Source organism: Diadema setosum, chromosome 1 (assembly GCF_964275005.1).
Source record: "Diadema setosum chromosome 1, eeDiaSeto1, whole genome shotgun sequence".
Taxonomy (NCBI): Eukaryota; Metazoa; Echinodermata; class Echinoidea; order Diadematoida; family Diadematidae; genus Diadema; species Diadema setosum.
Window position 1 is genome coordinate 50,166,484 of NC_092685.1, and position 15,420 is coordinate 50,181,903.

Consider the following 15,420-nt stretch of genomic DNA (forward strand, 5'->3'; position numbering starts at 1 on the left):
TTGTTACCCACAATGCATTGCTTATTCTGACACCACAGCTCTTTAAAATACATTGAGTTGGACATGTGTTGCATTTATTTTGATATGTACATATGTATTCTACATAGGATACAGATAATGTTTAATCATTCACATAGCATTGCCTCTTTAGTGTAAAATCTATTCTCTCCATGGATTATAATCAACTAAGCATATTATTCTCCTCAGTGTAAGCACCGTTATCCTGGAGGATCCTTGCCATGATTGTAGTAACTCCAGCCAGTACTCATTTACACACCTTGGTCTAAGGAGATGAATTAGTTAAACACCTTGAGTATGATGACATATGTGTCAGTACTTGTTCAAGTCTAGAGCCATATTAACTTTACCTCAGCAATGTCATTACGATCATCACATTTGATTGTTACTGTTTTGATTTATGGCACTCTCCGAGTGTAACAACTGCCTCTGGATCAAATCACCAACAAAACCACTGTTCCATACTATATCATTACTATTTCTGAGATTATCTGACACAAAACCTCATAAACTCCCACTTCAACAATACATTCTGACCATATGTCCAACTTCAACACACGTTTAAAGTGCTGCTGTAAATCAGAAAAAAAAAGAATACACACACACACACACACACACACACACACACACAAAATGAAAATGTCCTTAAATTATTTTAAAGCTTGCATTCTATACCTTAACCATATCTACAAAATTCGCTGGAAACAATCTTGCAGAATATGTAGAACTTTATGACTTAGAACAAAGATGAGCATGTGGAAAAGAAGTTACTCTGATATACCATTAAACAAGTGTAGGTGTCCTAGCCTCCAGGATCCAAGGGGCTTGGTGTCTGCCCCCTGGGTGTGTCCACTAGGGAGCTGGTGCCCCACCAGGCAGTGCATCGGGTGGTTCACAGACCGTGATGGTGTTGGAGAGTGAATGTAGTCAAGGACAAGGTCTTTGCGGCGGTGTCCATTCACAGTCACTGAAATCTATGGGGAAATTTACATAAAATTGCAAAGTTATACCGGTAGATATCATTGGTAGATCATCATGATGTAGACAGGTCATCTTTCTCCTACCAGCCAAAGAAGATACCGGGTGTTTTCTTTGTTTCCCCATAAACCATTCATCCATACATGAAATGTCTAATTTACAAATATTCTGGTATTGGCATTGTGCTAATCACAAGGTTGGGTGGCATATTGCATTGACCAATTATAACTCTGTAACTCACAACTAAAAGAACCCTGGGGCAAATTTTAAGAGTATTTTTTTCTATGTTAATACTTGGTAAGAAGCTTGCATTTATATCTGTAATGAGGGAGCATGATAAATTATCACCAGCTACCAGTTTCTTACTAACAAAACAGTAGAAAGATGCCCTTCTTGTGTAATACCTAACTTACATTTAAAATCACATTGAAAATGATTTCCAGGCACATAAAACCACCCTTGCAAGACACAAAGTCACACACAAACACACACACACAAACTACACACAGCTGCAAAGGCTAAAACAGAAGAATGCATGCATCTATTCACACCTAAAGAACATCTTGAAATATTTTTTTTTAATGTATGACTATCCTGTAGACAGTCTATTAATGGTCAAGTTTACAGCTCTCACCAATGCATGCAAACACTTACTCAGATTTTCATTAGTTCTGTATTGTTTGGAATAAGTTTATTTTTTTCTACTTACTATTCCAAGTACTTGTGAGTCATCCTTCTTCTCCTGGTAAGTGATAGCGAGGTGTTCCCACTGCCCACAGGTCAGCATGCCAGCACATACAGTCTCAGAGAGTACCACATGCTTTATCTGGTCAGCACTGCGGCCTATCCTGTAGTGTGAACACAACCACATTTAACAATTCATTATTAGGTAGATGGGTGTTCCCACTGCCCATATGTCAACCTACCAGCCTATGCTGTCTCTTTTAAGCAGCACATGCTCAATCTGGTTGACAGTGTTGGCTATTATCCAGTGTGAACATGACCATACTAAACTTTCCATAACAGGAAGGGACACTTGTATTCTATAGGACACATAACCCCATAATATCAAACTTGGTAAACAAAAATCACATTCTGGTGCCCATTCATAATACAGATATGATCAATTTTGGTCGGTTTTCGGTTTCAAATGTCTAAGCTACAGAGCTCTGGCATCTCACAACTTAGCAACTTAACACAGAATCCCACCACTTGTCATTTCTCTGAAACTGTAGCTTTTGTTATTCCAAGTTACATAATATTGCATTCAAGTCAAGTTTGGGAGAGTAAATCTTGTTTTACTGTCAAATGCATTTAGAAGTCCTCCCTGCATATAAGGTCATTTTGTTGCTTTCATATTTCATTAGAATGTATAAGACAACTTGCAGCTGTTTTCTTCATGTAATCGGCCTGATGTTAAAAAGTTTGTCTGGCTTACCTGAACACTAGCCTGGCATTCTTGGATTCCAGCCAAACTTCAAAGGTTGTGTCACGTGCAGCTAAAGTCACCATATGGAGATCAGGCTGACGACCTTTTACTGCCTTAGTTGGTGATGACGATGACGCAGAATGATTTCTGGGTAAGTTGACTGTGATTTTAGAGAAAAATTAAAACAAAACACACATAAAATCTGCAAGCAGACAGGTTCAGTAAAAATGTTTGGTTTATCTCACTTCCATGGACAGAAGGTTCTGTTTCCTGAAGATTGACTTCTGAATTTGCAATCCCTAGGGTCCCCCCCCCCACCCCCCGAGCATAAAATGTTGGGATTCCTGCCTCGTTCACACAAATATTTTTTTTATGGGACAGAGCCACACCTTTCAAATTATATGTCAGAGTAAGGATACAAAATTGTGAAACTTGAAGTATGAAATAAATTGTATGTTTTTAGAATATTTTACACTCAAGGTCTGTATGTTAATATGGTATCAATGGGTACAATTCACAATATTCGGTGTCTTATGTGTGACAGAAAGGGAAAATACAATTTCTAGAATGGGTGAAAATTCAGAGGACGTCTGCATGAGTAGAAACCTTAACTCATCATTTATCTGTCTACAAGTTAAAAAAAAAAGTGTGATAGAAGAGGAGTATTTGATGCATTACTCACAGCTTGAGATGGAAGAAGTGCTGGATGAGTGTGGTAGGTATCTTGTCCTGTTCTTGCTCTTCTTCACCTTCTCCCCTGACATCTCTCCTTTCCTCCTATCATCAGTCCTCACCCACATTGCCATGCCAAACCCCTTGCTGAGTGGAACAGGCCATGAAAGGCTGCCCTTTAGGGGGAGGTGCACTGCGGATGCAGCCCACGGATTGGTGTCCATCCCACCGGTCTGTTCCATTTTGACAGGCAGAGGGGTGGGCTGAGTGGCGGTGGCAGGAAAACTGATGTAGCTGGCTGGTTGATTGGTAGTCTTGGTGACAATGTTCAGTAAAGTGGTCAGAAGGCCATTCTATGTCAAAAGAGAGATGCCAAACATATTAGTTGATAAATAGAACTATAAATTCATAAAAGTATTGCACAGAGAAACATCTATGTCTATAACAAGATTTATTTGGAATTTCCATAAAAAGGTAATGATATTTACCTCACATCATATCATATCATTTCATATCCTGAAACGCCAACAAAGTAAAGACATAAACCTACAAATTAATCATTATATGTAATAAGATAATTCTGTTTTCTCACAGAGTGTTGGTGAGAAACACTTACAGTACTGACAGCGAATTATTTTCAACATATTTGTGAATGTTTGCACATTTTTGCGCAGTGCTGCATATTCATGCATCGTAAATTCGCAAATTTTCACGCGTTTTGCAATGTGCTATGTACTATATTTCACTTCGGATATCAAGCTCTAATTATTTCCAAATATTCCAGAATATTCGCCAATGTGCAATTCGCGAATATTCAGAAATATTCCCGAATGTTCACGTGGAGAATAATTCGCTGTCGGTACTGTATTTCTGCTGACAGGCGGATACAAATATAAGATACTTTCACATCAAGTTATGGAAATTATCTTCATTTTCTTCAAACAATACATTATGATTTGCCACAATAGAAAACAAGACAAATACTGGCAGTCACATCATGCTACAAAATGAAAGGTGGAGTACACAGCTTTTTTGTTATACATCTTGTCTTTCAGAAGCTATAACCTCCACGGTAGGCAAACAAACCAATCCTATGATCAAGTCATACATATCATGCTTGAGCCGTCTTATCAGAGTTCATTATTTTGGCATACAACATTGACACGTCCCACAGATTATATGCTGAGCACATGACTATATACCCCCTGATATAGACTATTCATGCATCCTGGTTCTTAAACTTTTCAAATTCTGTTATTAAAATGTCTTTACAACCGATATCAACATTTATAGCTCCGTGCAATATCAAAGTCCATTGAATATGGTGATACTGAAATTTAATATGTGCGAACTATGAAACCCCCGGACCTAGAAGTTTGCAGCACCATGCATTATTTCAACAGGACATACTGTGTGTATATCAAAGGGATATACTGCGTGTATATTAACCTGTTGAGTACAAATCCCGAGTATAAACAGGCAGGTGTGTATAGGGAAATGCATAGTATAGCGAAATCAGCTTGTCCTCAATGGGTTAAGGCACGCAGAGTATAACAACAGGTACACTTTGTTCCTCTCCTCGAACAGTACGCACAAGATTTCTCTAGAATATAACTTCTCAAAGAACACTATTCCCAGTCTTAACATGCTGCCTACCAGAACCTGACTTACCATGCACTAATTCTCAAAAAGTATTTACAATATCTCCCAACCATAATGTTAAAAGTCAAAGCTTTCTTGAAAACCTCATGCAGTACTTTCTCTACACATCTAGTTTGATGCCATGCGTCAGATTAATATCAAAGCGTTAATCCTCAAAGCGACTACAATATCTCACAATCATAATGCTAAAAGTCAAATCTTTCCTGAAAACCTCATGCAGTACTTTCTCTACACATCTAGTTTGATGCCATGAGTCAGATTAATATCCATGCCTTGGTTTCATGATATTTTCTATGCTCTCAGTCAGTCAGTCATTTTGTGCACTGTACTCTTCGAGGCCTACTACCAGAGGTAATCAATTAATTTGCTAATGCTTTGCCCAAGACGAGGATTACACTAAACATGTATTAACACCCTGGCACACTCTTTAAAAATTCATGGCAATCTATGTTCCAGCCATACTGTAATTCACTTCTGAAGTGACTACAGCTTCCTTTTCAAGCCACTGATGTATAATGACGTAAGACTACACTTTCCATGTGTCCACCACCTTTAAATAGGTTTCACTCATACAATGGTTGTTAAGAGTTTCACTTTTTATAAGGAAAGAATAATTTGGAGCTCACGAGTACTGTCCAGCTATTCATGCACTCTGTATCAATTGAATTACCCATAAATCATATGCATCTAATTTACATCACAAGTTTCTATGCATTATAACATTTTGTGCAGCCACAACTATGCGCTATTCTCTTCATGAGGTAGCATCTACCATGACAATAACCAGTGGGATATATGCAGAAAGGAAGCAGATTTATACACTTGTGAGCTCCCATCTTATTCATAGCAGTCAACCAGTAGGATCCTCAGAGTGCAGGGTTATCAGCTTCATCATCGTATGATGTCACATTTACACTTCAGCCCAAGTTTGGATAACAAGGCAACTGTTTGATCATGAGGCAGCAGGATCCAACGTCCTGCTACAGCTCTTGTGGTCATGAACCCTGGGATGTGAGTACTGGATAGACTCTGGCATAACCAGATGCTTTAACTGGTGGTGTGCTAACTCAAAACATTGTCCGTAATCATCCACTGTCATACACTCTTGTACTTCACACAAACCTTGCCTCGTTAACTTTGGTTGAACAAACACAGCAATACTCTTGTCATGTAAAGATGCCTGAATGATCTTTCATGTTTGTTTAACGACCCAGGCTGAACTGATAAGAGGTACAATCCCAATGGTTATGACCCATATAAAGGTGAACTATACCCTTGTAGTCTGGGTAAGAAAGCTGGGCACTGATTTGGCATGATAGCAAACCACTGCAGAGGTGCAGTTGGAAGTTAATTTGGAAGGGAACATGAAAAACGGAAACCACAACAATTTTGTTTATCTTTCTTTCCATTATCAAATGTCATACACAAACTTTCCATCAGAAATGAGTGAAACAACCAACTGAAACAAGGAAAAGTAGAAATTACGCGGTGCGTAAAATATGTCCCCGCCGGAAGTAGCATTTAGTAGCAAAATGTACAATATAGGTAAAAAGATCAAGGTCAAAGGTGAAAGAAGTCAAGGGTCAAAATTCTATGTAGAAGTTTTGAAGCCCTCACCTAGTGCCATCACATAAAGCAAACGGAATCGAAATCGGGTTAGAAATGACGAAGGAGTAGCATTTTGTAGCCAATGTACAATATAGGTAAAAAAATCAAGGTCAAAGGTCAAAGAAGTCAAAGGTCAAAATTCTGTGTAGATGTTTTGAAGCCCTCACCTAGTGCCATCACATAAAGCAAACGGAATCGAAATCGGGTTAGAAATGGCGAAGGAGTAGCATTTGGTAGCAAAATGTACAATACAGGTCAAAAATCAAGGTCAAAGGTCAAAGAAGTCAAAGGTCAAAATTCTGTGTAGAAGTTTTGAAGCCCTCACCTAGTGCCATCACTTAAAGCAAACGGAATCGAAATCGGGTTACAAATGGCGAAGGAGTAGCATTTGGTAGCAAAAAAGTACAATATAGGTAAAAAATCAAGGTCAAAGGTCAAAGAAGTCAAAGGTCAAAATTCCGTGTAGAAGTTTTGAAGCCCTCACCTAGTGCCATCACATGAAGCAAACGGAATTGAAATCGGGTTACAAATGGCGAAGGAGTAGCATTTTGTAGCAAAAAAGTACAATATAGGTCAAAAATCAAGGTCAAAGGTCAAAGAAGTCAAAGGTCAAAATTCTGTGTAGAAGTTTTGAAGCCCTCACCTAGTGCCATCATATAAAGCAAACGGAATCGAAATTGGGTTACAAATGGCGAAGGAGTAGCATTTTGAAGCAAAATGTACAATATAGGTCAAAGGTCAAGGTCAAAGGTCACAACTGAAATTCTGTATAGAAGTTTCAAAGCTCCTATGTAGTGCTATCATATAAAGCAAACAGAATCAAAATCGGGTTAGAAATGGCGAAGGAGTAGCATTTTGAACATTTTGATCACACACGGACGCACGGACACACGGACGCACGGACAGACACACGGACGCACGGACGGACACACGGACACACACACGTACGGAGCCCGTTTCATAGTCCCCTGCTCGAACTCGTTCGGCGGGGACAATAAAATGGTATAAAAGATATACAGTAAAATGAAAAGTGAACTGAAATTACAAGATTGGAAAGAAATAACAGAATTAAATGAAAATGAATGAAGAAGAATGGACTAGATGGAAATAAAACAATGATAAATCAAATCAAATTTAAAGAATTGAAAAGAAATTTAAAAAAGACTTGAAATGAAAAGAAATGACATGGAATGGATTGGAATAGAATGAAACGATACAGAAGCAATTCAAAGAATTGAAATGTAAAGAAAAGAATGACAGAAATGAAGAGAAATGAGGTGATATTGAACAGAATTCAATAGAATGAAATGAAACAAAAATTCACTTGTACAATGACTAAAATGAAATCAAATGAAACAAAAATTCACTTGTACGTTGACACCTAATGTGAAATGTTTGTCTTATGTGAAATGTTTGGCCCATGTGAATTGTAAAGTTAACTACATGTAGGAGGGATTTTGTGAACTTACCATCGGGGGTGAGGGTGCCTGGAAGAGTGTGAGGTAACCTCGTAGCTGGGCCGACGTGATGCTACTCTCCACCAGCTCAGAGAACAGCTCCAGAAGAAGTGCCCTCTCCACTTATCAAAAAACAACAAATGTAAAAAGATTTATTTAATTTCCATTAAGGAAAATCTTTTCTTTTACAAGTTTAAAATGATATATGCAAAAAGACAAAAAAAAAAAACCCACCAAAAACAAAACAAAACCCATCAACAACAAACAAAATAGTCATGACACTAACAACTGGAACATGATTTCATATTGTTAAAGAGGAATACCAAGCTGTCTCTGTTATATTAATGTCAGTTCTTCTGCATGTCATACTTAACAACAAAAACAGTGAGTTTAATTCAAAGTAATGTAGCTATCTACACACAAAAAGCTACAGATGACAGACTTCACAGAGGAAGTTTGAATGAAATCCATGTTTAAATTCAGTTTATGGAATAAAACAAGCACAAAATAGGCCTACTTTGCACATGCGCATGTCAGCAAGCAATCATCATTGGATGTCTGCTGGTATACACAATGTGTCAAGCCCATTGACAATATGAAAATTTCAAACTACATGTACTTAGGCCTATATACTGTGAATTTAAGCAAATCATTCCCAACAACTGCACAATTAGTGGTCACCTCAAGAAAGTGCAACATGATTTTCAATGTGGTCATCAGCATATAAGGGTTTGAACGTTGTTTTACGCGAATATCAACATGACAAATTTGTACATATTCTTCTTTTTTTTTTTTGGGCAAAAAACACACAAAAAAAATGATTGTTATATTTCTAGATACACAAAACATAAAGTGTTAAAAAAAATGTCAAAACATAAATACAGCTCATGTACTCTGTGTCAATGATTAGGAAGATACAGTACAGAAAAATCACAATTTCGTAAACTAGCCATAACCTGACAAGTTTTAAAGACATGAAGTTTGACAGTGTTCCACACACCTCAGATAAGTCTCATTTTAGATTATTTTTGATGATTTGTAGTTCGAAGTAGTCTGACTTTACATCTCCCCCTGTCTTATTGAAGAACATCCCAAATATGCCTCATCATGAAATGACTGAGTGAAATCCTTAACTACTCAAACACATCAAGTTTTTAATTCTACATAATGTTAGCTGTCTGCTTTGAATGGCTTCTTGTTCTGCCCTGATCTAAAGTGGGGCAGAAAAGTGGCTGGTTCCATTAGAATTAAGCCTGCCTCGCCATCAAACGGCTCTAGATCAAGGCCCGCTGAGTCCAGCATGGCAATGTTGTGCGTTACTAGGCCATCCCATCCGGAAAGTAGCCAGAACACTCTGTCACTGCGACAGGAAATGGAGATCCCATGTGTGAGAGAGTCAAAGCTCCTGTACATTCAGGATCTTAGTTCTTGTTCACACAGGATTTTTACTTCCTCACAGACGGCGAGGTGCAAACGGAGTGATATGGACCATTTTAAAGGCACAACAGAAAATCGACGGATGATACCGACTCCCCATGGTTTACCAATGGTTGCTCGCACTGTGTCAGTTTGTAGTTGACTCATGTGCACGTTAGGCGTTTTCACATCAGCCCGATGTTTCGAAATAGCGCGCTATTTTTCTGACTTGGGACATTAAAAAATATCTCGAGCTTGGATTTTTATCGGGCTGATGTGAAAACGCCTGTTGATACTAATTACCCATCCTTTTTCTCAACTGGTCTAGCCACTTCACTCGTTTCCACAGCAACATAATGCATAAGTTTACCCAAAGTAGCAATTTATAGAATTCATAAATCATGTCCAAACAAAGAATGACCTTGAGTAGACCAGGTGACCAGAATGGTCTGTCAATTAACACCTGGGGAAGCATCCATGTCATTGCTCTGCACTGAATGCATTACCAATCTTTTTCTACAAATATTGCCAAATACCATGCATACTGTCTGGTGGATGTGCTGGCAAGCAATGTGCTGGCAAGCACTTTTTATATCAAGGATTACATGAATAATCATCATATCACAGATGCTTATCTCAGTGAATCTAAAAACCAACATGCCTATAGTACACGCAACCTTTTTCTGTTTATGCGCAAAGTGAAACTAACAACTGGATTATTATATCGCTGGAAATCACTTTGGCAATGAAAGCTGTTCCCTAGGAATCTATAGCCCAGTTCGGTTCAAGTGAGTTTTTTTTTTTTTTTTTTTTTTTTTTTTTTTTTTTTTTTTAATAAGTTAATGTCTATTTTAGCCATAACTTTGGGGCTCCAGTATGTGTAATAATAGTTTATATTATGTGCACTGATGTAGTAATGCACCTGACTCACTGCATAACCCCCTGAATCATCTTTTCTTCCCACAAGTATACTGTATATTGGAGGCCCTTCAGATATGGCTGACATAAGTTACAGTATTTTAAAGGAAAATACTGGTAGGTCTATACTTGGGGACCACATTTTAAGTACAAAACTGTATGCAGTCATTTGTGCTGTTCTCCCTTAGAAATCATATGCTCATGAATTTCCTAGGAATCTCTCGATGACAACATGGGGCAAGAACGTGCCAAGAGAGCTTCTGGCTGGCTCTATATCACAAGGGCCATATGGCCCTGTCAGTGGCTGCTGGTATGGTTATTTCAGATGCGATCATTATGTTTTCAGCATGTACACAGATGTTCAGAATTCAATTACAATTCTGCATCATCACGATAACCATGAAATTCTACCTTATGACAACATGAGTGACAATGTGACGTGAATGCTCATGGCCTAGACATCGTCAGTTTACAAAATGAAAGCAATGATACAGATTGAACCTGTTGACTGTGGATAACTGAATTCACTTGCAGGCAAATAATGACATATGACCACTTCTACTACGTCCTTCAACAGAAACTGGATTTACGCTACATCATTTTCATATCATGGCAAGTTTGTGTCTGCAATGTCTCATTAACTATCAGGCTTTTGTTTTGAGCACAAATGTACCAAAAATAAATTTTAGAGTGGAAGATGAAAAATTTTGCTTGTTAATGGTATAACACTGCATTTCATTCTGGAATATATTTTTGGATATATTCTTAGTGGTTATTCTTATAAATCAAGCAAACACAAGAGGCCTGAAATAGTTGGAGAAATTGATGTCGCAGACATACTGTACCATGAGACGTGGAAAAGGATTTTAAGATCATGTACAAAGATTTCCACCTAAAGTCTGAAACAAACCTGGGGCCCATTTCATAATTATAGAGAGGTTAGCTCTCATTAGTGTTACAATGATCAAAATGATTACGGCAGCAGCTAGAAACAGTCTATCAACTGCAAGTATCTAAGATGGTGATTTGAACAGTGAGTATACTTATTGCCACTTACAATATTCCGCCACTATGACACTTGATATCACATATCTTTAATGCAAATTTTGTCAACTTGGTGATGTTCAAAAGTGGAAATAAATGAAAAGAAATGAAATTCACTCTACTTAAATTAACTACTTGCAAAATCTTTCTACAAAATACACCCCTGATGTGCAGACAAGTCAAATAGTGAAAGGAGTGGATAAGACTCCACACTCCTGATCGGAAGACCCAAGTTCGAATCCCGCCCAGCGCTTACGTCCTTGGACAAGATGCTTTTACCCACTATGTCCCTCTCGACCCAGGTGTATAAATGGGTACCTGGCAACGCTTGGGTAATAATAATGGCAGGGCCCTCTGGTAGAGCAGTGGCAACACTGAAAAGGCTAACCTGGGTAAATAAGACATCATCATCATCATCATCATCATCATCATCATCATCATCATCATCATCATCATTATTGACTATTATTAAAGTGCATAAAAGGGTGATCCCCACAAAGAGCGAACACCAACCTGATGTACTCTCCTCATCCTGCTGCAGGATGCTCCTGTACCCGTCCAGGATGATGGAAGGCACCCCACATTGGGTGAGGCAATCCTTGCAGGCATCGCTGGCCTTCACCAAGGAGATGAGCTGGTTGAGTAGGAAGTAGAGGACGTTCTTCCTGGAGAAGGCATCACTGGCAGCCAGGACTTCCAGCATCACCTGACACACCTAGCAACGGGAAGAGTTTAGAAGATTTGAATGAATGTACAATGCTTACCCATTAATCGGGAACCACTTCATCGGGAACTCCGCTTAAGTGCAAAAAAAACCTTGATGTATCAAATTTTTCACATGTATTTCCACAGCTTAATCAGAACCACGAACCGCTTTATCGGGACAAATCTGGCTGAAACACTTCTGTTGTTTGTTTGTCATTTGTCTTTAATCACTGTTTTGTGTCTACGTGCCGTAGTGCGTGTGTACTTGTTGTGTGGTTATCAGCGGGTTAGATTAACTGTGCATGATATAGTATAATGCCCACATACTGGGCTTCATGCTGTGTGCTTTGCGTGGGCCAATATCAGCCACTGTTTGAGCGGGAGCACCGCTTAAACAGGAGAAAAACTTGTCTCCCGACCCTTCCGGATTAAGCGGTCAGCATTGTATTAAGGAAGTGGGGTCATCCAAGGAAACTACAATGAAATATCATTTGTAATTCATATTTGAGAAATTTAGGGATGTCCAGCATCATAGAACACACCTGGCAACAACAACCATCTAAAAGTTTCCTTGGATACATAGTAGCTAAGACATCAAAGCAAGTCCAAATGACATCATATCACTTGTTGTTACCCTTTGAGAAACATGGTAGAAAGTCTGGTATCATAGAACACACCTAGCAACAAGAACCAATGGAAAATTTGCATGCAAGCTTAGTAGGTGGGTGATCAAACCAAAGTCCAATAACATGATATACATAGTTTGGAAATTGGAATTGGATCTATATGGAACATCTAGGATATGGTACTATTTGAAATTAACCCTTGAGACACTTGGGAAACAACATCCACTGACACACCTAGCAACAAAAGATTTCAAAGACTAGGAACAAATGCTACCATGGTATAATACCCCAAAAAACAACTAACATAATGTCTGTCACATGGAACTGACGGTCAGGGTTGTGCAATTGAAATATAACTTGATCACGGTATGCAAACATTGTCTTGCATGAACAGAGTTATCATATAGAACAACACTCTTTTGAAATGAAATCAGTCAACCATATCCCACAAAGTCCATCACTAAATCCCAATAGCATCAAACAAAGTTGGCTTTACAAGTTTTCCCAGATCTCGGATATGTACTTGGGTAACTGCCAATGTTTGGCAAATGCAACGTTACACATCATTGTCAATCATTTACAGTCTATTAGGGAAACCCCCACGTCCCCCTGAGTTATAATCCTTCACTGACATATCCCTTTAAGCATATAGAAGTGTGTAAAACAATAACTTACGTGTTGTATATGTGCCTTCATACCGATGCATAATTTATGAATACAAGCTGCATGTACATTCAATTTAGCATACACAGACACAGGAAAACACGCTACACTACAAGGATATAATTATTCCTCTCTATTAAACCTCAGCAATAAACAATAAATAAATAAACCCAACTGAAATAGGAATATACAGTCCTGAAAAAAAAAAAAAAAAACAATGTCAGCTTACCAAACTTTAAAGAGCATATCTTTAGTGGCCTGAGCAGGCAACTAGGATTCAAAAGAGATTGCTATGTTTCCTTTTATTTAGTGGCACTACATTTCTTTTTTGGGCTACAAACATTTCAAATTCAGTGATTTTTGGGGCTGAATACACCCTAAGGAGAGAAAAAAAAATTAGTGTTGAACCCTAATATATGTAATGTATACGTTATATAGAGCACAGCACAAAAGTATACAGTGTAGAACAATGACTAGATTGATGTGACCTATGACACTTACTTGAGGGTAGACAAGGGTCTGTTGAGACTGGGCAAAAACTAGGTCTTCTCTGTCTGGCTTGCTGTCTGTATCATTGTAATACAAAGAGAGACAAAATGAGAAAGAACCAGGTCAAAGGTCAGTCCAAACAACAATTCAGAAGAGGGTCACTCAAGCAAGCCTAATGTCCACCATCACCTTGACCTTGCCCTTCTTCCTGAATTAGGTCACTGCAGTGTGAACTAATTCAGGAGAGCAAATTGCTAGCAATGTTTGAATGACCATGTGTGTGTGTGTGCGTGACCCATGTACAAAGATTCCAGTATTGTTTTGTTTCAGCTCAGGTGAATACTTTGCACAAGATGTTTGATTATGCCTGGTTCACCTACATTGTATTGTTATCAGGGATGCAAAAAGCTCCTTTCCCCTTTTATTCTTTCTAAATAGGGTCAAAGACCATGTCTGGCAAGGTATTCAAGTATAGAATTTATCCTACAAAAAAATCTGAAGGCATCAGTGTGGACCAATTCAACTTTATGAAATGCTACACTTCCCACAGTAAGTCCTATTTAATATTCATAACCCACTGATTTACTATCCTTTCATTCATTCTCTTCTCAATTCCACAGTATCATAAAGTTAGGATTAATGCTTTAGTGGGAAGAGCAATCACATTTATAAACTCTAAATGTTGATTCTAGAGTGTAATATTCATTTGCAAGCACGACTTTATATTATGTAGAACTTACCAAACTATCAGATATGGAGGTATGTAATGTTACAAGAGTTGGAGTCTTCATGTAGTTTTGGAAAAGATAGTCCATGGGCCAGGCCAGATATTGGTACCACCTGAGGTGGCAAAACCGTTTTGGTGTCATTTTGTTTGTCGGGCATAGATATGCTTATCAAGCTATGATAGCATTTCCAAATGAGTAGCTTAGTTATAATAAATGAATTTTAACCAATTTGGTCTCGTTGTTATATCCCCATACTTCTGAATTGAGACTAACCGCTATACGGAGAAGAGCATTGTCTTCTGTATGTTCCACAGGTGTTCTGTTGTAAACACGGTGCGCTTAGTCTTTATTCAAGGCAGCGAAGGGAATATCCAAAGGGTTATGATGTTCACAGCGCTTAGTCTTTATTCAAGACGGCGAAAGGAATATCCAAAGCTTATGATACAGTGTATATCACTTTATCTAAAAATAACAACAACAAAAAAGCAATTCCTCGTGAATTTTACCGTATTTTTCAATTATTTATCATTTTCCGGTGAAAACGCTACGGTGAAAACGCTAATACCACGCCAATGTTGCTTTATTTCCATCCAACAATGAAAGATAATGCAAAAACAATGTACCTGTACACTACAATACATCATAATAAATAATATTGTAAATGAACAGAGTGATTTTTGCTTAAAACTGATGTATTTGTTGAGAGGGTAGTATAAAACAGTATAGATAATCCCTTTTATTAGGAACTTTAGATATGATAATGGTACATTGTTCTAGATAAAGACTAAGCGCACCGCGTGACAGCTGTGGACATCATAACCCTTTGGATATTCCCTCGCTGACTTGAATAAAGACTAAGCGCACCGCGTTTACAACAGAACACCAAATATTCACATCTGAATGACGCGCCTCAAATAAAAAAAAACAAAAACAAAAACAAAAACAAAAACAACAGAATACCTGTGGACACACAGAAGACAGTGCTCTTCTCTGTATAGCGGTTAGTT

At 38.2% G+C, this 15,420-nt stretch overlaps 1 protein-coding gene across 1 annotated transcript in view; it reads right to left on the reverse strand.

The window, feature by feature from the left end:
- LOC140244927 (lysosomal-trafficking regulator-like) overlaps window positions 1–15,420 on the reverse strand; it is a 100,078-nt gene that overhangs the window by 41,028 nt on the left and 43,630 nt on the right. The window contains exons 8-14 of the mRNA XM_072324571.1: window positions 13,698–13,762; window positions 11,716–11,917; window positions 7,837–7,946; window positions 3,104–3,450; window positions 2,435–2,572; window positions 1,706–1,844; window positions 800–992 (exon numbers count right to left, since the gene is read on the reverse strand). Of these exons, the coding sequence (XP_072180672.1) occupies window positions 800–992; window positions 1,706–1,844; window positions 2,435–2,572; window positions 3,104–3,450; window positions 7,837–7,946; window positions 11,716–11,917; window positions 13,698–13,762 (1,194 nt within the window). The remainder of the gene's footprint in view (window positions 1–799; window positions 993–1,705; window positions 1,845–2,434; window positions 2,573–3,103; window positions 3,451–7,836; window positions 7,947–11,715; window positions 11,918–13,697; window positions 13,763–15,420) is intronic.